This window comes from Chanodichthys erythropterus, chromosome 17, assembly GCF_024489055.1.
Source record: "Chanodichthys erythropterus isolate Z2021 chromosome 17, ASM2448905v1, whole genome shotgun sequence".
In the NCBI taxonomy this organism is placed as follows: Eukaryota; Metazoa; Chordata; class Actinopteri; order Cypriniformes; family Xenocyprididae; genus Chanodichthys; species Chanodichthys erythropterus.
In genome coordinates, this window is record NC_090237.1 from 7,389,724 (window position 1) to 7,415,712 (window position 25,989).

The following is a 25,989-nucleotide window of genomic DNA, read 5'->3' on the forward strand; positions in this document are numbered from 1 at the left end:
CACCTGGATTTGGGGATCCTCTGCCATTCCTCCTTGCAGATCCTCTCCAGTTCTGTCAGGTTGGATGGTAAACGTTGGTGGACAGCCATTTTTAGGTCTCTCCAGAGATGCTCAATTGGGTTTAAGTCAGGGCTCTGGCTGGGCCATTCAAAAACAGTCACAGAGTTGTTGTGAAGCCACTCCTTCGTTATTTTAGCTGTGTGCTTAGGGTCATTGTCTTGTTGGAAGGTAAACCTTCGGCCCAGTCTGAGATCCTGAGCACTCTGGAGAAGGTTTTCGTCCAGGATATCCCTGTACTTGGCCGCATTCATTCTACAACTTTCTCCCATCTCCCGACTGCATCTCTGGAGCTCAGCCACAGTGATCTTTGGGTTCTCCTTTACCTCTCTCACCAAGGCTCTTCTCCCCCAATAGCTCAGTTTGGCTGAACGTCTTCCATTTAAGGATTATGGAGGCCACTGTGCTCTTAGGAACCTTAAGTGCAGCAGAATTGTTTTGTAACCTTGGCCAGATCTGTGCCTTGCCACAATTCTGTCTCTGAGGTCTTCAGGCAGTTCCTTTGACCTCATGATTCTCATTTTCTCTGACATGCACTGTGGGCTGTAAGGTCTTACAAGGTGTGTGGCTTTCCTAATCAAGTCCAATCAGTATAATCAAACACAGCTGGTCTCAAATGAAGGTGTAGAACCATCTCAAGGATGATCAGAAGAAATGGACAGCACTTGAGTTAAATATATGAGTGTCACAGCAAAGGGTGTCAACTATTCTATGTTTTTCTGTCAATATGGGGTGCTGTGTGTACATTAATGAGGAAAAAATGAACTATATATATATATATATATATATATATATATATATATATATATATATATATATATATATATATATATATATATATATATATATATATATATATATATATATATATATATATATATATATATATATATATATATATATATATATATATATATATATATATATATATATATATATATATATATATATATATATATATATATATATATATATATATATATATATATATATATATATATATAGAAATAGATATATATATATATATATATATGTATATATAGTTTTAGTTATTTTATTACAACAAGCAACAGCAAGTGAACAGCAACAGAAGTTACATTATCACACCATTAGATGGTGACAAAGATTGTTTTTATGACTGAGTCACTCAATCGCAAAGACTTTTATATTGAAATTTGTTGTGAATACAAAACAAGACGCAAATGCTTTGATTAGCGCTGTCAGTGTCAGCAGGGCACGGGAAAACCCATTAACTGTTAAAAGGAAAAGATCGCAGTGGATATTCAAACAGATTTTTATTATGAACATAGGACTGACCTGAAGGAAAATGCTAAATCTGAGTTCAGGTAATACAATCGGTCACTTGATATCTCTCTCATATATCATGATTCTCTTCTACATACAGCAGTAAGCTTCAATGAATCAAATCAATAGAGAACAAATATGTTTATGTTGCTAACAGTGGTTGCTAAGACAGACGCAACAACATACACATTTAGTGGCGCAGCGATACTTATGTAATGTGGTCAGCTGTACGTTTTCCGGAATTTTACAATGGCTTTAAACGCGGCTCAACCAATCAGAATCAAGGGCCGGAACTATCCGTTTTATAATGTTTTGTATATTTATTTTATTTCAGTTAACATCTATTTTATTTCAATTAACAAAAATAACCTTGCTTTACACAAACTTTTACACCACAATTGACTGTGATTTTTTTTGTTTTTTAGCAATAGCCCTGCACACAAATATTACCTGGCTACTAGTCCCGTTTCGGGGGCCCTGTACCTTTCGGACACCAGCAGCAGGAAGGTGTTTAAGGTGAAGTCTCTGAACACAGTGAAGGATGTGGCAAAGAACCTCGAGCTGGTGGCAGGCACAGGCGATCAATGTCTACCCTACGATGAGACACGCTGTGGGGACGGAGGCAAGGCCGTGGAGGCCACACTTACAAACCCTAGAGGTAAACCTGCAGAAATCTGAATAACAGTGTTAACATTTTTCAGAAACAGACAGTGATTTTGCCATTACTGATTCAATTTCCCCATCATTCCCATTAGACTGAGCAAATTCCCTTTAAAGGTGCTGTAAGCAATTTCATCTATTTTGCTTCAGCCACACATGCTCTCTCCAAAATGAGCATTTCTTCTATATTTGCACTGATACAAGCCCGGAGCGTCCAAACCCCAAAACCACAGCGTGAAATTGATAGCAAAACCTGTGGTTTGCATACACTTGTCTGTTTGTAGTATAAAGGGCTATCCTTTCTCCTAGTGTAGCATATGTAGTGCTTTGAGGGGAATTATGGGGGGGGTCTATAATAATATAATGAGGATTCGATTTGCTAGTCTAAGTATTTCGTCATTTGAAACTGAAAAAGTATTTGTGACAGAAGCCGTAATTATCGCCATGGAAGATGACGCACACAGAGTCACGTTTCTCTTTGTCATCCGCAGTGCCATTGGAAAGATTCACATGTTCTTAAACAGACTTAACAGCACCACATGCTTCTCTCTTCACCAGGATGCTCCATGCCTGCTTGTTGTTTTCTCAAGTCATAAATAATGAATTTATGACATGGATTTTTAAATCAGAATTCTGGCTTCCTATTGAGCATGCTGATGATGAAAAATATGCTTATCACCATATCATTCCAACTTCTTGTTGTGTTTTTGCACCATGTGAGAGAATCACAGGTCACATTTCACACTAAAACATTAAAGAAAAAATTGGAAACTGTATATGTCTAATAAACTTGGTGTTGTATATTATGATTATTGTAAGCTCTTTGATGAATTTCTTATGTTCCTCTTTTATAAGTTGCTTTGGATGAAAGCATCTTATAAATGCATAAATGTATTTTTGCACAAAGAAAAAATGACTTAACTTTTTTTTTAAACACTTCTCTTTTTTCAAAAAAATTAGGCATATTTTATTTTTTTATTTTATTTTATTTTATTTTATTTTATTTTATTTTATTTTATTTTATTTTATTTTATTTTATTTTATTTTAGTCAGTAGTGATTCTCATTACATTTTTATGTAATACAGTACAATTTAATATATAATTTTTTATTGACTTTTATTTACAGCAGACTTTATTTATATCTGCATGTATCAAAGACCACACAAATACTACCACTTAATTTGTAATTTCTTTTTTATCGCATTATAGAAATGAGAGTGATTTTTTTTTTTTTATATATATATATATATATATATAGTCAAACCAAAATATATTCAGACGCCTTGAACATTTCATTCATTAATACAGTTTATTCACTATTAAGATATATAGTTTAATGAAATATGACAAGATCTCAGAGTTAAACTGTGTCAGAAAAAAATAATAATCTTAATTATGTCAGATAACACTTCAGCAAAACATGGTCAGGTCAAAGTGTCTGAATAATATTTGGTTCCAAATTTTTATCAGTTTTACTGGTTTTACCCAATTTTTGGGTATAATATGTTGCAGTTTACTTTATTTTGCCATCCTCACTTACATAAATGAACTATAGTGTCCTGCACACACTAGTAAAAATATATCAAAAATGTTTTAATCATTTTTGGTTTGACTGTATATATCTCTAAATTATTTATTATCTCTAATTAATTTATTTTGATTTTGGGGTGAAATATGAATCTTCTTGGCAGGATGTGATCAATTTTGTTTATTGAATTATTTTTATTTTATTCATATGAATTATTTTCAGATTCCCTTTAGATTTAGTTTATTTTGATTTATTATTATTATTTTATTATATTTATTTTTTTGCAGCGATTGTCCTCCCAGCAGAGATCCACTCTCTTTTTCTCTCTCGTCTCCAGGCATTACTGTGGATAAGTATGGGGTGATCTTCTTTGTAGACGGCACCATGATCCGCCGCATCGATCAGAACGGTATCATATCCACCCTGCTGGGCTTCAACGACTTGACCTCGGCACGACCCCTGAGCTGTGACTCTGTGATGGACATCTCGCAGGTGAGTTGTGTTCTTGTGTTCCCTCTGCAGCTTTTTCACCCATCCGCCTCTTTGTACGGCAGGGTTTGTGAAAGGTCAGTGCAGCGTCGCTGTTCCGCCACCATGTTTGGCGTAGTCGCCATGTCAGCCTCAGCGAGGGTGAAGGGTTGCAGCTGACAGGTTTTTAGGGCAGGTCAGGGGACTTTTGTATTGCTGTGGGTCCCAGTAACCCAGATGCTGCCTACAGCTGCAGGCCTGCGACATCCAGTTTCAAGCTGACCTACAACCTGAGCGACAGAGCTGCTCCCTCCGTCCCAAAGACTCGTTCACAGACGTGGTCACCCTAGGCGCTGTTAACCAATCCAAATGTTAACTGTCACCTCAGGCAAGGACACTGCCCTGACTGCGATCTCTAAAACATCAGTTAGAGATGTGACACAGCCCTAGAGGTCCAGACCTGGAGCTTTTTTTTTTTTTTTTTGTCCCAGGTCGCTTTGGTTTTCCTTAGCTTTATTTTGCCTGCAACGTTCTCCCAGTGTCAAGACAATCAACAATGCTTGGGGTTACAATGACAAATGGAATATATTCCCAGTTTTTTTCAGTTTAGTTTGACTGGAATAAGCTTTTGCCTTGATTCTGAAGTAAACTTATGCATTATGCATTTCTTTACCCAATTTTATGTTTAGGATGTAGCGTTCATTGGCAAACTGGAAAAATGTTCACAGACTGTATATAATTACTAGATATCAGTGCAGTTGAATTCACTCAATCATTGCATTGAACTCAGAAAGTCTGTATTCTACCTTCCTTATTAGAAAAGTGCAGTCCAGCTTGGAAACTCAACTTATGCAGTAATTTTCAAATCAGAGTCAGCCAGTGTGTGTCACTGGAAAATGGTGGCAGCCAGGAAGATGTGAACAGGTAATGATAGATATTTAAGCAAAAATAAATCATCAGTGATTCAAAGTTGTCTGCACTCATCAAGGCTGCATTTATTTAATTAAAAAAATACAGTGAAAACAGAAATATTGTGAAAAATTACTTAAATTTAAATGATCCAATTTCTCTTTATATACATATTATAATGTAGCATCATTACTCCTGTCTTCAGTGTCACATGATCCTTCATAAATCATTTTAATAACTTCTGAACGGTAGTAGGGGTTGCACAGACTAGTTGACTAATGTTCTGCCATAACGCTTTAAAGGGTTAGTTCACCCAAAAATGAAATGTCTGTCATTAATTACTCACCCTCATGTTGTTCCACACCCGTAAGACTTATAAATTAAGATATTTTTGATAGATCCATAGATCTCCCATAGAAAGCAACAAAATTACCACATTCAAGGTCCAGAAAAGTATTAAAGACATTGTTAAAATAGTCTACGTGACTACAGTGGTTCAACCTTAATGTTATGAAGCAAAGAGAATACTTCTTGTGCGCAAAAAAACTAAACAAAATTAATGACTTTATTCAACAATTTCTTCTCTTGCATGTCAGCTGGAAGTTCCATGTCAATTTTTTGAGAAAAAAGGTCTGAAAATGTCTTAAATATAAATAAAAAATAATAGATTTGCCGTTTGTGATGTGGGGGTGAGCTATAATGCACATACCTAATCTTTTTATGTGTTCATTAGAGGTTGAATTCTACTTCTGAATATGATGTCTACTTCATAAATTGTGTGAAAATTTGGGAAATATATGGTTCTGATCACTCAAACCATATATGGAAATGGAGGCGCCCTTTTATGGTCAGTAATGGATCTTGGGTGTCATCTAGTGAAAAAGTTTGGTACTGCGCCCAAACAAATCTTACTGAAAGCTCATTTTTTGGGATATCAACCAAAAAGTTTGAGTTTGGATAGTGCATTTTCATGTCTATGCAAAAAAAGGGGGGGGACAGTTAAAGGGTTGAACAGCTTATTGTACACGCAAGTTTATCAGAATTCTAAACTAATGCGCTGCTGCATTTTAACTCTCACACACATAAAACAGTAGTGAGCGCATAACGTACAGATTGCACGTGCACAGAAACATTCAGTAGCGCAGAAATGTATTGTCAACACTTTTGCGATTTATTAATAAAATAGCTAAGAAGCTGAAAAGTAAGATATACAAGTTTATTTAATATATATTAGTATATTTAGTTTCTAAGATATATTTTTTAGAAACTAAAACTCGCATCTTCACTATTAGTAGAGAGACACTGCCAGGTAGAATTAATTCACATGCAATCACTCTTTCACTGATGCATTCATATAAATGTTATCTTATCTGTATCTGATTTAGAACCCCCTTTCTTGCGTGTTCTCGGGGGCAGGGTTTATGTAAATTTTAGGGTTAGTGGTGTCACCAACCTCATTGTAGTCCCTACCAGCCGTTTGTTGTAGTCCTTAAAAGTGATTTCTGTAAAAGAAAATATCTCCCTTTGCATTGAACTTTGAGCATCATAACTTTGCAGATGTTGTTCATGCTCTAACAGCAACATTACACACTAACTAAAGTTAAAAAGTGAAATCATAAACAATCACCCCTTTAAAAAATCTGAAGTAATTCAACCCCTGAATATAGTGTACATTTTATTTACATTAAACAAAATTATGTATTTGAAAAATAAATATTCTAAAAATAGGCTTTTCTATGATTTCTTTTGAAGCTGGCGATTTCTTGTTTTTTGTGAGATTCACCCTACAACCAATAAAATTTGGGATACATCTTCAAATCGCCTTTGATGACTCTTCAAAACCACAGTATGAAGATCATAAATTGTATGAAGTAGAAAAAACTTGCTGTAGTCCAGCACTGTATTCATCCTTCAACCCTCTAGTTTTGCCTACATGTATCTGTCCAGCTCACAGTTTGCTCAGTAATGCCTCCGCCACCTGACTGAGAGGCTTTATTTTGCTGAGAGGATGTGGAGCACTGGGGAGACGACCTCCAGCTGCACCTCAGAGAAAACGCACACACACACACACACACACACAGAAAGACCACTGCAGTCCCGGCCTCAATGATGACAAATCACACCAGCTTCTGCCAAAGACACTCAGACAGTAAAAAGCATCCATTAAAAATTCATGTGCAGCACACGCTCACTGCATCAAACACACCGCTGCATTACTTAAGCCTGCTGCTGGTTCTGCCACACTTTTGAGGGCTCATCTGAAGCCTGTTTCCTCCCTCTCATACACCGCCTGCCAATTCCCACCTAGAGCCAACAGAAAATATCATATTTTTGGTGCCGGGTGCTGAGTTCATTAACATGTGATGCTCTTTAGGTCCTGATATCGCCGCTTCCAATAAGACACCATTGGAGGCTCCAAATCTGTGATGGCTTCATTCCTTCCCACTTACTATTCAGATCTTGCATTCAGAGCACACTTCGCATTATATTCCAAATTTGTTTGCCTTTCGGGCAGCGAAGGCACCCTGCACGAGCACTATGAATCTGAGACTTGCCAAGAATATTTCTTCACAACTATTACTTCAGTTTTAAGAATAAATATTCTCCTCATTCGCCTGCTGAACATGGAAACATGGTGATAACTGCACATTCTTGGAGGAATGGAAATGTCTTTTTACTTTAGTGATGGTCATGTTAGGTACCGGATTCAGAATTTAAACACAAATGTATTTTTTTGTTTTGCTTTCCACTACAAATATCAGACATTTTTAAATCAAGATTTACTAAGATATTAAGTCTTGTTTTCTGAAAAAATTGTCAAAATTGAACTAGTTAAAACAAGAAAAAATATACCAGTGAGGTAAGAAAAATAAACTTAATTCGAGTAAGAATTAGTTTTGAGTAAGATGAGCTTTAATGTCAGATAAGTGTGAAGTCATGTCATTTAAAAAAAAAAACCACCTCTGAAGGAAAATATATCTTAATTTAAGAATGTTTGTAAACAATATTTGTTGATATTTGTACAAGACAAAAATACCTGAACACAACAATTTGAAATGAATTGCCCCACAAGAGTTTGAATTGAAAATTGAATTAAAAGAACAAAACAACAACAATTTCTTAGCTTTTCCAATTTTTTATAAGCCTGCTTCATGTTGTTTGGCTTAGTTTTTAATGTTTTGAGGTAAATTAGAGCATTCTGGGAAAAATTAAATGAAAGCTATTTTATTAATGAAGTATATCTAATTTTAAATAAAATTCTTCAGTGTGAATATGGCATTTCAAACATTAATTATGTATTTCTTATATTTCTGGAAATTTTCCATAGATCTTTGTGAATAATTCATATTGAAAAATAAAATGTATATGAATATTTCATTGCATACTGTATGTAAAATGCATATGCCATTCCCCTTTTTATTGTACTTCCTTAAATTCAAATGAAAAATAATTATAAATGCAACTGACCCTTTGTTTAGCTCCGCTTTAACACATTACTAAACAATGACTGTTGCCATCTTATACAGTAATGTACTGTAAGTCTATAGAGTATCTGTGTGATTGAGTAGTTTTAAACATAATATTACAAAATATTATCCAAAATAAGTCTAACAACAGTGACACAAGATACCCAGAGGATATATAGTGTTTGGGTGAGTCTCTTATGATCACCAAGGCTACATTTATTCAATCAAAAGTGCAATAAAACAGTAATATTGGGAAATATTATTACAATTTAAAATAGCAGTTTTTGTTTTTTATATATTTTAATATATAATTTATTTCTGTAATGTAAAGCTGAATTTTCAGCATCATTACTCCAGTCTTCAGTGTCACATGATCCTTCAGAAATCATTCTAATATGCTGATTTGCTGCTCAAGAAACATTTCTTATTGATATCAATGTTAAAAACAGTTGTGCTGCCTCATATTGTTGTGAAACTGTGATTTCTTTCCAGATTCTTTGATGAATAGAAAGTTCATATGATCAGCATTTATTCAAAATGAAAATCTTTTGTAACATTACATTTTTTACTGTCAATTTTGTATAATTTAATGCAACCTTGATAAATAAAAGTATTAAAAAAAAGAATCTTGAGAATATTATCTTAACTTTAATTCATTTACATATTGATTCAGTGTTTATAGCAACTAAAGAGTTCAAGGTGGGCGGAGCTTAGCGAAAGGTCAATTCTACATCTTGTTTGCTACCTCAGTTACTTTGAATTGGTGCACAACCCTGTTATCTACAGCAACGGCTGGTCCAAAACAGCATGTTTTCAAACTAAGTGTGCAATTATTTTCCCTTTTATGACATGAATCAAAATTGATAAGAAAAGTCACAGTAAGGACTGCTTTTTGAAAAGGCTGTTTAAGATGCAAGCTGGCTTACATGCTTTCGGACAAGGTCACGCCTGCATGTTCTCATTACGCCTGCTTCAGCGTATGTTGAAGGATTTAACGGCAGCTGTTCTAGTGTTGGATTTACGAGGGTGTGGGCCATTTATTCTCTCTTTTTTTTTTTAGTGTGTGAAAGTGTGAGGAGTAGACGGAGAAATAGAGATGATACATCCTGTCTGTCACTCACAGGGGTGTCAAATCCCACCTCCAGACCCCCCACACAAATATACAGGCATTGAATATTTAGCTGTTACTGTTGAGAAAATGGATTTAATAATTAATTACCCTGATAGCTCAAGACATCTGTTCATCTGGTGTGTTTTCATCTGGAAAATACATTGCAGAAAGCCCAGTATGTGTGTATATATATATATATATATGTGTGTGTATATGTATATATATATATATATTTTTATTTATATATATATATATATATATATATATATATATATATATATATATATATATATATATATTTTTATATATATATATATTTTTATATATATATATATTTTTATATATATATATATTTTTAAATATATATATATAAATTTTTATATATATATATATATATTTTTATATATATATATATATATTTTTATATATATAAATATCTATTTTTATATATATATATATATATATTTTTATATATATATATATATATATATATATGCGCATGTATGTGTATGTGTGTGTATGTATATACACACATACACACAAACCCGATTCCAAAAAAGTTGGGACACTGTACAAATTGTGAATAAAAACAGAATGCAAAGATGTGGAAGTTTCAAATTTCAATATTTTATTCAGAATACAACATAGATGACATATCAAATGTTTAAACTGAGAAATTGTATCATTTTAAGGGAAAAATAAGTTGATTTTAAATTTCATGGCATCAACACATCTCAGAAAAGTTTGGACAAGGTCATGTTTACCACTGTGTGGCATCCCCTCTTCTTTTTATAACAGTCTGAAAACGTCTGGGGACTGAGGAGACAAGTTGCTCAAGTTTAGGAATAGGAATGTTGTCCCATTCTTGTCTAATACAGGCTTCTAGTTGCTCAACTGTCTTAGGTCTTCTTTGTCGCATCTTCCTCTTTATGATGCACCAAATGTTTTCTATGGGTGAAAGATCTGGACTGCAGGCTGGCCATTTCAGTACCCGGATCCTTCTTCTACGCAGCCATGATGTTGTAATTGATGCAGTATGTGGTCTGGCATTGTCATGTTGGAAAATGCAAGGTCTTCCCTGAAAGAGACGACGTCTGGATGGGAGCATATGTTGTTCTAGAACTTGGATATACCTTTCAGCATTGATGGTGCCTTTCCAGATGTGTGCGCTGCCCATGCCACACGCACTCATGCAACCCCATACCATCAGAGATGCAGGCTTCTGAACTGAGCGCTGATAACAACTTGGGTTGTCCTTGTCCTCTTTAGTCCGGATGACATGGCGTCCCAGTTTTCCAATAAGAACTTCAAATTTTGATTCGTCTGACCACAGAACAGTTTTCCACTTTGCCACAGTCCATTTTAAATGAGCCTTGGCCCAGAGAAAACACCAGCGCTTCTGGATCATGTTTAAATATGGCTTCTTTTTTGACCTTTAGAGTTTTAGCCAGCAACGGCGAATGGCACGGTGGATTGTGTTCACGACAATGTTTTCTGGAAGTATTCCTGAGCCCATGTTGTGATTTTCATTACAGTAGCATTCCTGAATGTGATGCAGTGCCGTCTAAGGGCCTGAAGATCACGGGTATCCAGTATGGTTTTCCGGCCTTGACCCTTACGCACAGAGATTGTTCCAGATTCTCTGAATCTTTGGATGATATTATGGACTGTAGATGATGATAACTTCAAACTCTTTGCAATTTTTCTCTGAGAAACTCCTTTCTGATATTGCTCCACTATTTTCCGCCGCAGCATTGGGGGAATTGGTGATCCTCTGCCCATCTTGACTTCTGAGAGACACTGCCACTCTGAGAGGCTCTTTTTATACCCGATCATGTTGCCAATTGACCTAATAAGTGGCAAATTGGTCCTCCAGCTGTTCCTTATGTACATTTAACTTTTCCGGCCTCTTATTGCTACCTGTCCTAACTTTTTTGGAATGTGTAGCTCTCATGAAATCCAAAATGAGCCAATATTTGGCATGATATTACAAAATGTCTCACTTTCAACATTTGATGTGTTATCTATATTCTATTGTGAATAAAATATATGTTTATGAGATTTGTAAATTATTGCATTCCTTTTTTATTCACAATTTGTACAGTGTCCCCCCTTTTTTGGAATCTGGCTTGTATGTATGTGTGTGTGTGTGTATATCTATATATACTGAAACTTCACAGACACATTCTGAGGACACCAGAGACTTATATTACATATTGTAAAAGGGGCATTATAGGTCCCCCTTAAATAAATTAAATTGTCTTTCGGTTTTGTTTAAGGCCCATCCCTCTCCACCTCCACTTCTCCACTGCTACACCCTGATTTGTCTTATTATATTAATTCCTCTGCCTTGATAAGAGATCTTGATATCATGTCGCATGTGTGTGTTGTAGGTTTCAGCTCGGGGGAGATATCACTGACTGATATCGAACAGAACACGGTGACTCAGTTAGGCAGTGAGAGTCTTCTTTCTTCGGGTCTTACTGGGACTTAATCATATCTTAAAATCAATGCTTGGTGCTACTTAAGCCATGGCAGTGGCTGTGGCCAATAGATTACTGCAGACCAGCGTCCGCGAGGCAGTTTGATATAGATCAGCTCAGGCTGCGGGCATCGTTTCCAGGAATGAGGGCAGAGTGTTGTATTGAGTGCTATGTTTTATGTTGTTGAGGACTTATCGGACAGTCAAGGATCTTTTTGGACACAGAAATCCATGCGCTTATGAGACCAAATACAGTATATGGCATGCTCCTGCTTTAACGGTTATCCGTTTCTGGTTCCACCATTTTTATTTAACGCTGTTTTCCAATTTTATTTTATAGGTCACGATTTGTTATTGCTTATTAGCAGTATGCATACTGTCCATTGTTATCTAATTTTTATTTACATTTTCTATTGTAACCTTCAGTTTTTGTTGTTAATGTTTTTCAATTAATGAGCAAAAAATAATAGTTAGTTGGATTAGATATTTGATCATACCACCAAATGTTCAGACATTTACCCAGACTTGCATTAAACATTCATTTTATCATGTAATTTTATTTTATGTTTTTATTTAAAACAAAAAAAATGTTTTGTTGTTTTTTTTTTTCATAGACTTGCACAATTTATTATTATTATTATTATTATTATTAGGTTGTTTTTTGTTTTTACTTCAGATTTTTGGGGGGTTTTTTTGTTTGTTTGTTTGTTTTTTGGACTAGTTATTTGATCATACCACCAGAAGTTAAGACATTTACACAGACTTGCATTAAAAATAGGATAGTTTTTATTTCCAAGTAGATAACAGAGCGCAAAACTGAACATGCAGCATTATGTCAAATGACAAATGTAGCATACTCCTGTTTGCTCCATAATATTGTTCCATAATACATGCTGTTTCACAAATGCCTCTTTTAAGAAATAGTAAGAAATATACTGTGCAGTGCTGTAACCATCGGCTTCCTGCAGAAATATTACCCATAACTCCTCACTAAAAGTCCATTGTTCAGCTCTGAATAACTAATGTTTTCTAGGTATGTTGAATTAATGGATGAAAGAGAATTTCTAAGTATTGAGTATTAATCCTGAATTATACCTTTTTATTATTAAGTAAATGTCTGAGTCAGTAAAATGAGGTTTGTAGCCATTTCTTTTCTTCATCTAAATGCCACATCTGTTTGCTTGTCTCTGATGAAAATGTCAATGTAACATTTTTCTGTCTCTTTTCAATTATAAACAGTCATATTTAGGAATCTAATAGGAGAAAGTCAGCAAACTTTGAATGCACTACATTAGTCATGCTATTCTCACTGCTCCATAAAAACCCACGTGTCCAAGTCAGCGGCTCCAGATTAGTTTGCTACTTTTATATAATTCTTTTAATATTAAGCTCAGCTTGGTAGCTTTTTTGTCTATTCTCAGAGTGCATTAAAAGCATCTTTTAATCAGCCAGCCTTGTTAGCGTGCCAAGAACACTATTGAAATACGACTGTTCATATTCGGCCCCTAAGAGAGCGATTACGGTCCCCTAGTGAAGAGAGGGTCTGTGCAAATTCACCAGATTCAATCATTTTTGTGTTAAAAGCCTGCTGCATTATTTTCAGAACAATAAGTCATAATTTAGGCAGCCAGGCAGGAGGCAGCAGTCCTGTTTGATAAGTGTGCTACCTTTTGTTTCGAAGGTCCTGTTCCCCTGCTGCAGTCACTTTCCATTATGAAATTAATAACCCAAAGCTAGAAAAAGACATCCATGTGGAGGGGTGACAGATACGGTGAAAGTATATGTTGTTTTGGAAGTCCACTCATCCATTTCCTCCTCACCGCGACGGTTTAATCTGATCAGTTGACTCACTTTCTCTCCCCTGCTTCTCTTTCTTATCACCAATTCAACTTCCTTTTTTCTACTTTCATGTTTATCAGATGAACCAGCCTTAATTTAAGAACTGTTTGTGTTCTGAGGCAGTTCTGACCTATTCAAAACTTCTGTTTTTTTGCGCTGTCGTATTTGCTTTTCCATTTATTGATGTCTGGTATTTCAGTTTTACTTCTTGCCTTGTTAAATGTCTTTTCAGATGTAACAAATAAAATATATTCTTTGTCACATTATTTAGCCTTAGCGATGCACTGAAATTTCAGCAACTGAAAATATTCGGCCGAAAATGAATTTTCGGTTTGCAGACTAAACATTTTTAGAGGGCCAAAATCATTGACAGAAACAGTGACGTTTAATTAGTGCGATTGTGTGTTTTGACTGTGTCAGCGTCTATTTTACACACACAACATTGATATACTACAACAAATAAACATTAGCTATGTGGACATTAGGGCTGAGTTTACGATAATTATTTTTTTAATTGATCTGCATTTCGTGCTTACTTATGATACTGATGTTACTTATGATATAAACAACGTCTCAACTTTCATATTGTCAGTTTTCTAAAGAAATTCAAACAAATTTTGACATTCTTCAAAGTGACATGAGAGATCGCTGCAGCGGCCTGTGAACAGACAACACAATCTAATGCCAATTCGTTAATGTTTTACTGGTGAATTGGTGGCTAATTCATATGAATTCGTACATTTATGTAAGATACGTCCCAGTGGCGGTTAGGTTTAGGGGAGGATTTTAATGCTTACTTTTTTCTAAAAATCATACATTTCTGTACGATTCACATTTACTTAGTAAAGTAGTTGTTTTATCATGAGATTGAGTTGCAACAGATCACCTCTTGAATGAACATCAGAAGGTATTTTGAAAGATGCAGTGCAACTTACTGAAATGTATCCTGTCACATGTAATCCCTCAGTGTTTCAACCATGGAAAGATTTCAATAAACAGCTTGTAAACAGTGTCTCATACCATTACATTTACCTTAAAAAAGCCATTGATTGTCCATATATTTATTATAATACATATTAATTATATTTTTACTAGTGCTGTCAAATGATTAATCTCTATTAATCGCATCCAAAAAAAGTTTGTTTATATGCGTTATAATATGTGTGTGTACTGTACACTCTTTCTATATACATAATAAATACACAATTGTATGTGTATATATTTAACAAAAATATCTTATTTATAGCTAAAATATGTATATTTATATACATAAAAATATAAATATGCATGTACATATGTAAATATTTTTTTAATAAATACATCTATGTGTTTGTATTTATATATACATAATAAATATACACAGTGCAAACACATATATTATGTAAACATAAACTTTTATTTTGGATGCGATTAATTGCGATTAAAGTTTGACAGTACAAATTTTTACTATTGCTGTCAAATCGATTAATCGCGATTAATTGCATTTAACATTAAAGTTTGTAAATAGTGTGTGTGTGTGTGTGTGTACACACACACATTAATTTACAAACTTTTATCTTGTGATTAATCAATTTGACAGCAATAATGTTTATTTAATATTTTACTTTAATATTTAATGTATTTTTGAATAAATCTGTCATGAAAACAAGTTTTTATTACAGCCACCATTTATATTTCAACAATAAATTGATATATATAATATTGTAATATATATAATATATATAATATTGATATAAATCTTACTTATGTGCAATTTAAATTTTTATATACAACTTTTTTATTTGAGTGTTGATTACGCTATTAAATAAACTAATAACCTAATTAATCGATTATTAAATAAACTTTAATTTCATTTTCCGACTGAATGAAAAACTTTAATTTTGGTTTCGGAAAGAAAATTAATTTTGGTGCATATAACTAGCATTATTTCAAATTTTTTATTTTTTTTTCCGTCTCCCATAGGTGCGTCTAGAATGGCCCACTGACCTAGCCGTTAGCCCGATGGACAATTCCCTTTATGTGCTGGACAACAACGTAGTCCTGCAGATCTCAGAGAACCATCAAGTGAGGATTGTGGCAGGGAGGCCGATGCACTGCCAGGTACCCGGCCTGGATCACTTTCTAGTCAGCAAAGTCGCAATCCATGCCACCTTGGAATCCGCCAACGCTCTCGCTGTCTCCCATAACGGCTTGCTTTACATCGCCGAGTCAGACGAGAAAAAGATCAACCGTGTCCGACAGGTCTCAACAAATGGGGAGATCTCTCTGGTCGCCGGTGCCCCCAGTGGCTGCGACTGCAAGAACGACGCTAACTGCGACTGCTATTCGGGTGATGACGGCTACGCCAAAGACGCCAAATTAAACGCACCCTCTTCGTTGGCGGTTTCGCCCGATGGAGAGCTCTTCATTGCTGACCTGGGGAACATACGTATCCGATATATCAGGAGGAATAAAGCATTTCTCAACCCGCTCAACATGTATGAGGTTTCTTCGCCAATTGACGACGAACTCTACCTGTTTGACGTGAACGGCAGTCACATCTACACTCAGAGCCTGACGACTGGAGACTACCTGTACAACTTGACCTACTCTGGCGAAGGTGACCTGAGCAGCATCACGGACAAGAATAAGAACAAAGTGACCATTCGGAGAGACACAACGGGATTGCCGCTCTGGCTGATGTGTCCCGATGGCCAGACGTTCTGGTTCACCATTGGAACTAATAATGCGCTGAAGAGTGTTGCTGCCCAAGGTCAAGAGATTGCCATGATGACTTATCATGGAAGCTCAGGTCTGCTGGCCACCAAAAGCAATGAAGATGGATGGACTTCCTTCTATGAGTGAGTATACTGGAAATTTATTATACACTATAATGGCATCGTTTTCAATGCCCTCAATGTCAATGATCTATTTATACTTATTCAATCTAAAAGATGATCAGTCTTTGGCATAAAATGCCAAATGGCACATTCATTCACATTCATCTCTGTGTACTTAACAGCGCAGGTACATTCGACTACTGGAAGCTAAATTTACTCATGTGCAGCATAATTGCAGAGGTCTTTGTTGGCTGGGGGTCATGTTACAGTAGATACAGTCAAGAGTTCACAAGGTCTCAGTGGTTTATTGGACTCAGTCATTTGCTGAAAGGTAATTGGTTTCAGGAGTATTTCAGACAGTGGTGTTTTTGGAGTTTGTTTCTGTAGTTCAGGTGCTTGTTTTCTGTTCACATTCACAATTTAACCTTCAAAATGTATTTGATATGGTAATAATGCAAGAAAATACAATCTAAATATCTGTATTAAATAAATATAAATGTAAATTAATCAGTGTCGACTAATGGCACATAGGGGCAGAAATGTTCAGCTCCATCTGTGTTTTTACCCATGATTTTAATAAGGCTGCTTTTGCATTAGTTATAACTTGTTTTAAAGGGGACCTATAATGCCCATTTTACAAGATGTAATGTAACTCTCTGGTGTCCCCAGAAACGTGTCTGTGAAGTTTCAGCTGAAAATACCCCACAGATCTTTTATTACAGCTTGTCAAATTTGCCCCTATTTGGGTCTGAGCAAAAACACAATGTTTTTGTGTGTGTCCCTTTAATTGCAAATGAGCTGCTGCTCCCCACCCCCTTTCCAGAAGAGGGCGGGGCTTTAACAGCTTATGTTTCAGTTGCTCAACAACAACAAAGCTGGAGAATCTCATGCAGCCAAAATGAGGATTGTCAGTAACGGTGTTCAGCATTACATTGATCAAACTGAAGTCGACACTGATGGAGATACTCAGGAAGAAGTTTTAGAATGAAACTGGACGTTTCTGAATGGTTAGTGGATAAATTTATGTAGTTGCTGTGGAGTTGATTCAACTCATCGACTAGCATGTGCCGTCATGTTCATCTTTTGTGCAAATCCAGCGTTGAATTGACCCTCGTTTGTGAAGCAGTCCTGCATAAAAATGATGGCATGATAACAAACAACTCTTTCACTTCTCTAAAGCAGCGGGTAGTCAGGATAATTCCAATAATTCCCACTTGCTAATGTAAAGATGACAGCTACTCATCAAGTTTGTCATTTTATTCCAATTACCAATTCAATTTTAGATATACCTATTGACTCACTCATTTTTCGGAGGCCCACCTAAACAGTAGATCAATTGATCAATAGATGAACTAAAATAGAATCTTTATTACTACTGAAAATGATTTTGACTTGACCCTCAGTCTATATAAAAGAACAGAAAACATGTTTACATTTATACTTTGTGTAGCATATTCATTAGCATATTTACTTTCATGTGACCTTGACTCTAGGCAAAACTCATTTAAAACTACTTCACACACATGTATTGCTTGTACTGTTTAATGTACAAAAGCTGCATATTTGATAGATAAACAACCATAAGTGGCATCGCCTCAAGCAGTCCTTCTTTTTTCCCAAGAAAGTTCAGTTTTCCGTCCTTTGTTTAGGTCCCATGCTGTCATATCATTTGTTTAATCCCCCTTTGCCAAATGAACAAATGGTAGGCAAATTACATTTACTCAATAATTGCAATTAGAGAAGGAAAAAAAAACAATAATTAACATCAAGGATAGTTGCTCTGTTGTTTTTCCCTTCCCAAGCAATTAGATCCGTCCATTCCCTCAGGCAATATGAGGTCTTTTTTTGTGATAAAGAAAGCTTGGTTGTTGAGGGGTTTTTTTTATAAGTTGTTATATTATATGTTTTGCATAATTAACTTTGAAGGTCAAGCTGCCATCTGAGGGTCAAAGTTTTCCTGCACTGGAATAGAGCGACCTAAACAATTTATCCGCATGCTCTGAAGTGCAGCACATGCGGTTTATCATCTCTGCCACCTCAATTCATTAAGTCCCAGTGAAGCGTGTTCGCCTGCGGACGCGACGTTGGCCAGGACTCGTGCAGACACTGTACAGAGAGTAGCACAAGCATAACAAAGACATTTGCTACAATGTCCATCTATTCAGATCTGGAAGAAACTTGTCATGCATACTAAGGGACAGTGCTTAATTATATGTAATCCGGATTACATAAACAGATTCCTAAAATGAAATTCTTGTAATTAGATTACATTATCTTTTATAGCTGTAAATGCTGCATGCTTTTGTTTTCAAAAAATACACTCTAAACCATTCTAAAGTTTGGGGTCAGTAAATGTTTCTCGAGCATCAAATCAGCATATTATAATGATATGATATATATTTCACAATATTTATTTTTTTCCCCTGTATTTTTAATCAAGTAAATGCAGCCTTTGTGAGCATAAGAGACTACTTTCAAAACCGTCCAGACCCCAAACCTTTGAACAGTAGTGTGTATGCTTTGTCAATACCTTGACAGTGTTTGAAAAGAAATAAAAAATCTACTAAGGGATGGATATAGACATTCACATGACTGTTTACGAGTGCTTTCTTCCCGTGTTTTTGTCACAATGTGAACAGCGGCCGTGACTCAGTGGTACATCTTGACCAATGCTCCAATCCCAGGGTGCTTTGAGGTGGTCAGTTCTCCATGACTACAATAGACTGCTGCTCTAAAAGGAGATGTTTGGTCACCGAGATGAATCAGGCTGCACTTACTCCACACTCAGCCTGCTGAGAGAGCGCTCACGTGGAGGCTGGCAAATAAAAAATATGGGGAGGAAAGGAACAAAGTAGGAGAAGAAAACAGGATAATTTAGTTTGCTTTCCAAAGAACAGAACAAAACCGTAGTGGGTCGACTGCAGTCATTTACTCCTCTATTTTGTTGCCACCCCCCAAAAATCCTTTCTTTTCTTCTTGCAAAAGGGAGCAGAAAAATAAATGATATGGTGAAAAGAGTTTTGGATGGGGAATAAAGAGGATGATGAGGAAAGTATCACCAAAGCTTATGTCTTTCAACTCTTTATTACCTCTACAAATGAAAATGGAAGAGACTCATTTCATTCTTTATATGGTACAGTGAATTCATTTTGATGTGTAGAGCCTGTGATATGTTGGTACCATGGTTTAGATGGTCAGGATAAACAGGAAATCTTGGATTCGAATCCTAGTGATCTTGTGTGAAAGTAATAATAAGCAAAAATAAGTATCTCGACCATATCAGATATTGGCTTTCAAGATCTTGGTGACTACTTGCTGCTGTCGCTTCTGTTTTGACGAAAGATTTTTCTAGTGCTCTTCTATCCTCAGTTCTCTCTCTGTCAAATTTTCATATTGCATTTTATTTTTAGAACCAAGCAATTTTAGATTGCCTATTTCAGATTGCCCAAGGATTTAGACTCTATAGCTGTTTGTGATGGTTGGTTTGAAGCCAAAGTAAGGGATAGTTCACTCAAAAATGAAATTACTGTAATTTTCTCATCATCTTATCTTTCCAAACTCATATGACTTTCAAAATAAATATATATATATTTTGAAGAACGAATTTTGAACCAAACATTTTTCTCAAAATATCTTATGTTCCACAGAACGACATGAGGGTGAGTAAACGATGACAGAATTTTCATTTTTGGGTGAACGATCCCTTTAAAGGGTTAGTTTACCCAAAAATGAAAATTCTGTCATTAATTACTCACCCTCATGTCATTTCACACCCATAAGAACTTCATTCATCTTCAGAACACAAATTAAGATATTTTTTGATGAAATCTAATGGCTCAGTGAGCCCTGCATTGCCAGCAAGATAATGAACAATTTCAGATGCCCAGAAAGCTACTAAAGACCTATTTAAAACAGTTCATGTGACTAATGTGACTACAGTGGTTCAAGCTAAATATTATAAAGCAATGCGAATACTTTTTGTGTGCCAAAAAAACTAAATAACGACTTTATTCAACAATATCTATTGATGGCTGATTTCAGAACACTGTTTCATTAAGCTTTACGAATCTTTTGTTTCGAATCAGTAAACGAGGCTTCGTTAAGTCATAAGTGTTTCGAAATTTCAATAGTTCACGTGAATTTGGCAGTTTGATACGTGATCTGAACCACTGATTCGAAACAAAAGATTCGCAAAGCTTCGAAGCTTCATGAAGCAGTGTTTTGAAATCGCTCATTGCTAGATATTCTTGAAAAGTCATTATTTTGTTTTTTGGCGCACAAAAAGTATTCTCGTCACTTTATAATATTAAGGTTGAACCACTGCAGTCACATGAAATGCTATTTATTTATGCTAAATATTTAGCAGCTTTCTGGGCATCTGAAAGTGTTCATTATCTTGCTGGCAATGGAGGCCTCACTGAGCCATCGGATTTTATCAAAAATATCTTAATTTGTGTTCTGAAGATGAACGAAGGTCTTACAGGTGTGGAACAACATCAGGGTGAGTAATTAATGACAGAATTTTCATTTTTGGGTGAACTAACCATCTAAAGGTGCAGTATGTAATCTTGACAGCTAGTGGTTGAAATGTATACTGCAATCTAAATTGAAAATATTAGAGAGAGTTGTTCCCCGCCCCCTCCTCATCACGCGGGTTGCCAGATTGAGGACAACGAGCACAATTGACAATGAAAAGCAACAAGTTTTACAGTGTAAGTTGATGTGTTGATTTATCCACGTTTTAATATGCCTCTGGTCAAAGAGCATTTTATATGGATGCCGAGGCTTTTCAGGTCGGGTAGATTCTGCGATCTCTGACCCAGTTTGTTTTGCTGGCTTCCATGGCTACAATACGCTGTTTTTTTCCACCAACTAGCGAAATACTATTGGGTAAATTGGCAGTGAGAGGGATCACACAGACCAAAACAAAAACAGACAAAGAAAGGACCTTCAACCTTTTTCCATTATAGTCCAAAATATTATGCTTTGCTACAAGCATTTCTCATGCTTGTACTACTCACTTTGACAGTCCCTCATTAGAAACCCAGACCTGCATTTGATTGAAAGCCACAGTTGGTCTCATTAAAGACCAGATGAGCCATCTTTTTTCACACTCCTCCTCTGTTCTCTCCATCTCCACAGGTATGACAACTATGGACGGCTGACAAACATGACCTACCCCACAGGCAGGGTGAGTAGTTACCGCACTGATTCGGACAGCACTGTGCGGGTGCAAACCGAGGGCTCCAACAAAGAGGACATCACGGTCACCACCAACCTCTCAGCCTCAGGAACCTTCTACACACTCATGCAAGGTAAGAATATCTGCAAAGCCCTTAGTGAAGATCCATGGGGACAATACTTTGGGTGAATTGGGTTAAGTTTTAACCTAGATAGTTCACCCAAAAATGAAATTCTGTCATCATTTACTCACCTTTGTGTCATTCTAAACCTGATGTGACCACAATTTTTAAGCTCCAAATATGAGATAAATCATGGTGAAAGTAGTTATGACTTGTCTTCTGAAGGCATACAGTGACTTTAACTCAAGAACTGCTGCGAATGAATCATTGGGTCTGAACTCAAGAATCATTTAAATTATTTCACAATATTACTGTTTTACTGTATCAAATAAATGCAGCCTTGGTGAGCATAAGAGACTTCTAAATCCTTAAAAAATCATACTGATCCCAAAATTTTGAAGTGTGTATTTTAGTCGGTTTTTATATTTCAGTCTGTATGGCTTTAGAAAACGTATAGCACATGAGTGACACGAGAACGGTTATTGAAGATTCTTCCGAATATCACATTAAGTTTAGAAGACATGATGGTAAGTCAATAAAAAAAAACTAAGGAAAAGGTAATAGTAATTACTTCCTTTGTTCACTTTTACACTAGAAACTTAGTAGCTGTACATAAAGTAAAATAACTGTGAGGCAAAATTGATATGTTTGTGGGAAGCAAACAAGCATCTTCTTCATGAAATCAATGAAGGCATGAGTGTTTGTATTTTCTCTCAAATGCAAGACCGCCCACTCATGAAGACAGAAGTCCTGATTGATTTCCTGTCCACCACTTTGGTTTGTTCCATCCTCACTTTTTCACTGAGCGTCTGCTTTTCCTGTCCTTCTTAGAAAACCAAATCTTAATCACTTTGGCCCTCGAGACAGAGGGGCCTGGTTGGGGTCAGGGGCCAGTGTCCTATCTTGTGATTTTCCATGCACACTTTGGCATTTTGATATCCTGTTTTTCACCTAACCAAGCGCTCCATCGATTGCCAATAAATAGCTTTGAACTCGCCGTGCCCTGCTCTATTTCCTCAGAAACTGTAAAGATTTTTCTGCGCTCCTGTGAGCGTTTGATTTGAAGGGCCGTCCTCCTCCCCTGGGTTTCGATTGGTTTACTAAAGACTGCATTTGAGAGAAGAAGTAGAGGGCGTAAATTTCTGCTGGTGTTCTTATCCTAGACTAAACTAATGGTCACCTACGCATGGTGACCTTGTCCTGGACATCTGGTGGAGAGAGAGAGAGAGAAAGAGGGCACCCTGCCAAATGCTTTGCTGCTAATTAATTCACTATTGTCCGCTTTGTAAACGGAAACCAGTTTGGCTCTAGCTCCAACGCAGAGTTTCGCACACGCAATCTGGATATACATTTCTCGGAGGTGGTGACCTTGTGCTGTTTATTGACTTTCCAAGGTTGTGTGAGTGTGTGTTCGATTTCCAGGTCATACGGTCAGAACTTTTTTTCAGTTCACCAATATTATTACCTGAATAAGTCATCAAAAGAAGAAACATGCTAGAGCTGTTTATGTATTTGACAATACTAAGGCCCAATCTCATTTCTACCCCTTACCCCTTCTCCTTTCCCCTACCCCTTCGTTTTGCACGTTCACGTGAATGGGCAGGGGTGTCTCGATTCTCTGTTGGCTGGAGTGGTAGAGGTAAGGGGAAGGGTCAGATAGCCCTTCAAACGAAGATTTTTCGGGACCACACTTCGAACGAAGGGGTATGAGAAATTTCCCTGCATACACCGACTACCGTGCTGCTAGAATGCGTGTAGTGATCATGGTAGTGATATTTCCACTCAGGATCGATCACTTATGTGTTACCTGGCTGCCAGTTTCTCCGTAGCTTGCTAAACGTGCTATTTGAATGATGTGAACACAAATGAGTGATACAGTTAAAAGAAATATCTGGTCATCCTTCATAGCGCAGTTGCTATTTGCATCTCGTGTCGTCTGTAAACTCTTGCATTACCAAGGCAACAACTGACTCGTTTGCATTGCAAAGAGCTCCATAATACATAATGTCGTCCATAATACAGCGCAAACAATGTTGGGAGTGAGTAATCTGTTAAACGTGCACGTGCCTGATTTCTGTTGATATGCGCACTTAATTGCTGTTCATACTGGTTAAATGTTACAGGACACTAATAAAAGAAATTAGGTATGATATGATGACGTGTGTAATGGTGTAGTAGTGGTGTCCCAATTCTTAGGGGAATATTTTCACCCCTCATCTTGCCACTCTGTTTCAAGGGGCAAGGGGAAGGTCAAAGGGGTAGGCCAAGGGGTCTAAAATAGAATTGGGATTGGGCCTAACTCTCACAAACTTGCTCTTCACGGCCGATATAAAGAGGATGAGACTGACAACTCATTGAAATTGTAGAAATCTCTCAGTATGCAGAATCGAAGTCCCGCCTTTCAATTAAAAACAGCCAATCAGGGTTTTTAGCATGGCTTAAGCTAAAAATGCTAAATTTATGATGCCATTGTTATCAGATATTATTTCAGATTTGTATGGAAGCCTGTTTGAACTTCAGAGTAAAAATATGAGATATAAAATCACATTACAAGATATGAAGTTGCAACAATCAACGGCATTTATGAGATAAAAAGTCTCATTGTGACAAAAAGTTGCATTAACAAGAAATAGTCACATTGTGAGATATGAAATCGTAATTACAATATATAAACTTGCAACTGCTAGAAACAAATTTGCAATTATGAGAAATAAAGTTACATTGTGACAAAAGTTGCGTTTACGGGAAAGTCACATTGAGATACAAATTCATAATTAAGTGATAGTAACATTACTGCAAGAAATAGTAACATTGTAACATGAGAGATATGAATTTGTAAAATATGAGATAAAAAGTCTAATCGCAACAAAAAGTTGCGTTTATGAGAGATAGTCACATTGTGAGATAGAATTTTGCAATTACAAGATATGAAGTCACATTACGACAAAAAGTTGCATTAACGAGAAAGTCAAATTGTGAGATATGAAATCGTAATTACGATATATAAAGTTGCAACTGCTAGAAACAAAGTCGCAATTACGAAAGTCAAATTGCGACAACTTGTTTACGAGAAATGGTCACATTGTGAGATATGAATCTGCAATTATGAGATATAAAGTTACATTGTGACAAAAGTTGCATTTACGAGAAAGTCACATTGAGATACAAATTCGTAATTAGGTGATATAGTCACATTACTGCAACAATTTGCATATAGTAAGATATAGTAACATTGTAACATGAGAGATATGAATTTGCAAAATATGAGATATAAAGTCGCATTGTGACAAAAAGTTGCATTTACAAGAAATAGTCACATTGTTAGATAAAGTTACAATTGCTAGAAACAACTTTATGGTTACGAGATCAAAAGTCTTCTTGTAACAAAAAGTTGCGTTTATGAGAAATAGACACATTGTGAGATAGAAATTTGTAATTACAAGATATAAAGTCACATTACGACAAAAAGTTGCATTAACGAGAAAGTCAAATTGTGAGATATGCAATCGTAATTATGATATATAAAGTTGCAACTGCTAGAAACAAAGGCGCAATTACGAAATATAGCCACATTGCGACAAAAGTTGCTTTTAGAGAAATAATCACATTGTGAAATATGACTTTGCAACTGCTAGAAAAAAAGTCACAATTATGACATGAAGTCACACTGTGACAATTAAAGTTGTGTTTACGAGAAAGTCACAAATGTATGATATAAAGTTGCAATTACTTTTACATGTGTATTTTTTATACTCTGACATGAGCAGACTTGACAGCAAACACTTTTGGAGATTTGTGTCATTCCTAACAAAATTAGATGTGTGTACATATCTACAAATTAGGTATCTGAGGGCATTAGCAAGATGGCCGCCGAGTGAACTGTCTTGTCTTAAAAAGACTTGCTGTTGTCTCACCAGACAATCAGGCTTTCACTGCAATTAATTATAATAGTATGATTTCTTTCAAAATGTTACTCAATTCACTTTTAACAGGGAATGTGTGTGCCCTATACCCCCTAGCCACATGCTAGCATATTTATA

General features: G+C 36.0%; 1 protein-coding gene across 4 annotated transcripts in view; it reads left to right on the plus strand.

The window, feature by feature from the left end:
- tenm4 (teneurin transmembrane protein 4) overlaps nucleotides 1-25,989 on the plus strand; it is a 183,067-nt gene that overhangs the window by 135,451 nt on the left and 21,627 nt on the right. For all 4 annotated transcript variants that reach the window (XM_067364762.1, XM_067364761.1, XM_067364764.1 and 1 more), the window contains 4 exons: nucleotides 1,788-2,020; nucleotides 3,889-4,043; nucleotides 15,790-16,667; nucleotides 21,789-21,961. In XM_067364762.1, coding sequence (XP_067220863.1) covers nucleotides 1,788-2,020; nucleotides 3,889-4,043; nucleotides 15,790-16,667; nucleotides 21,789-21,961 — 1,439 coding nt within the window. The remainder of the gene's footprint in view (nucleotides 1-1,787; nucleotides 2,021-3,888; nucleotides 4,044-15,789; nucleotides 16,668-21,788; nucleotides 21,962-25,989) is intronic.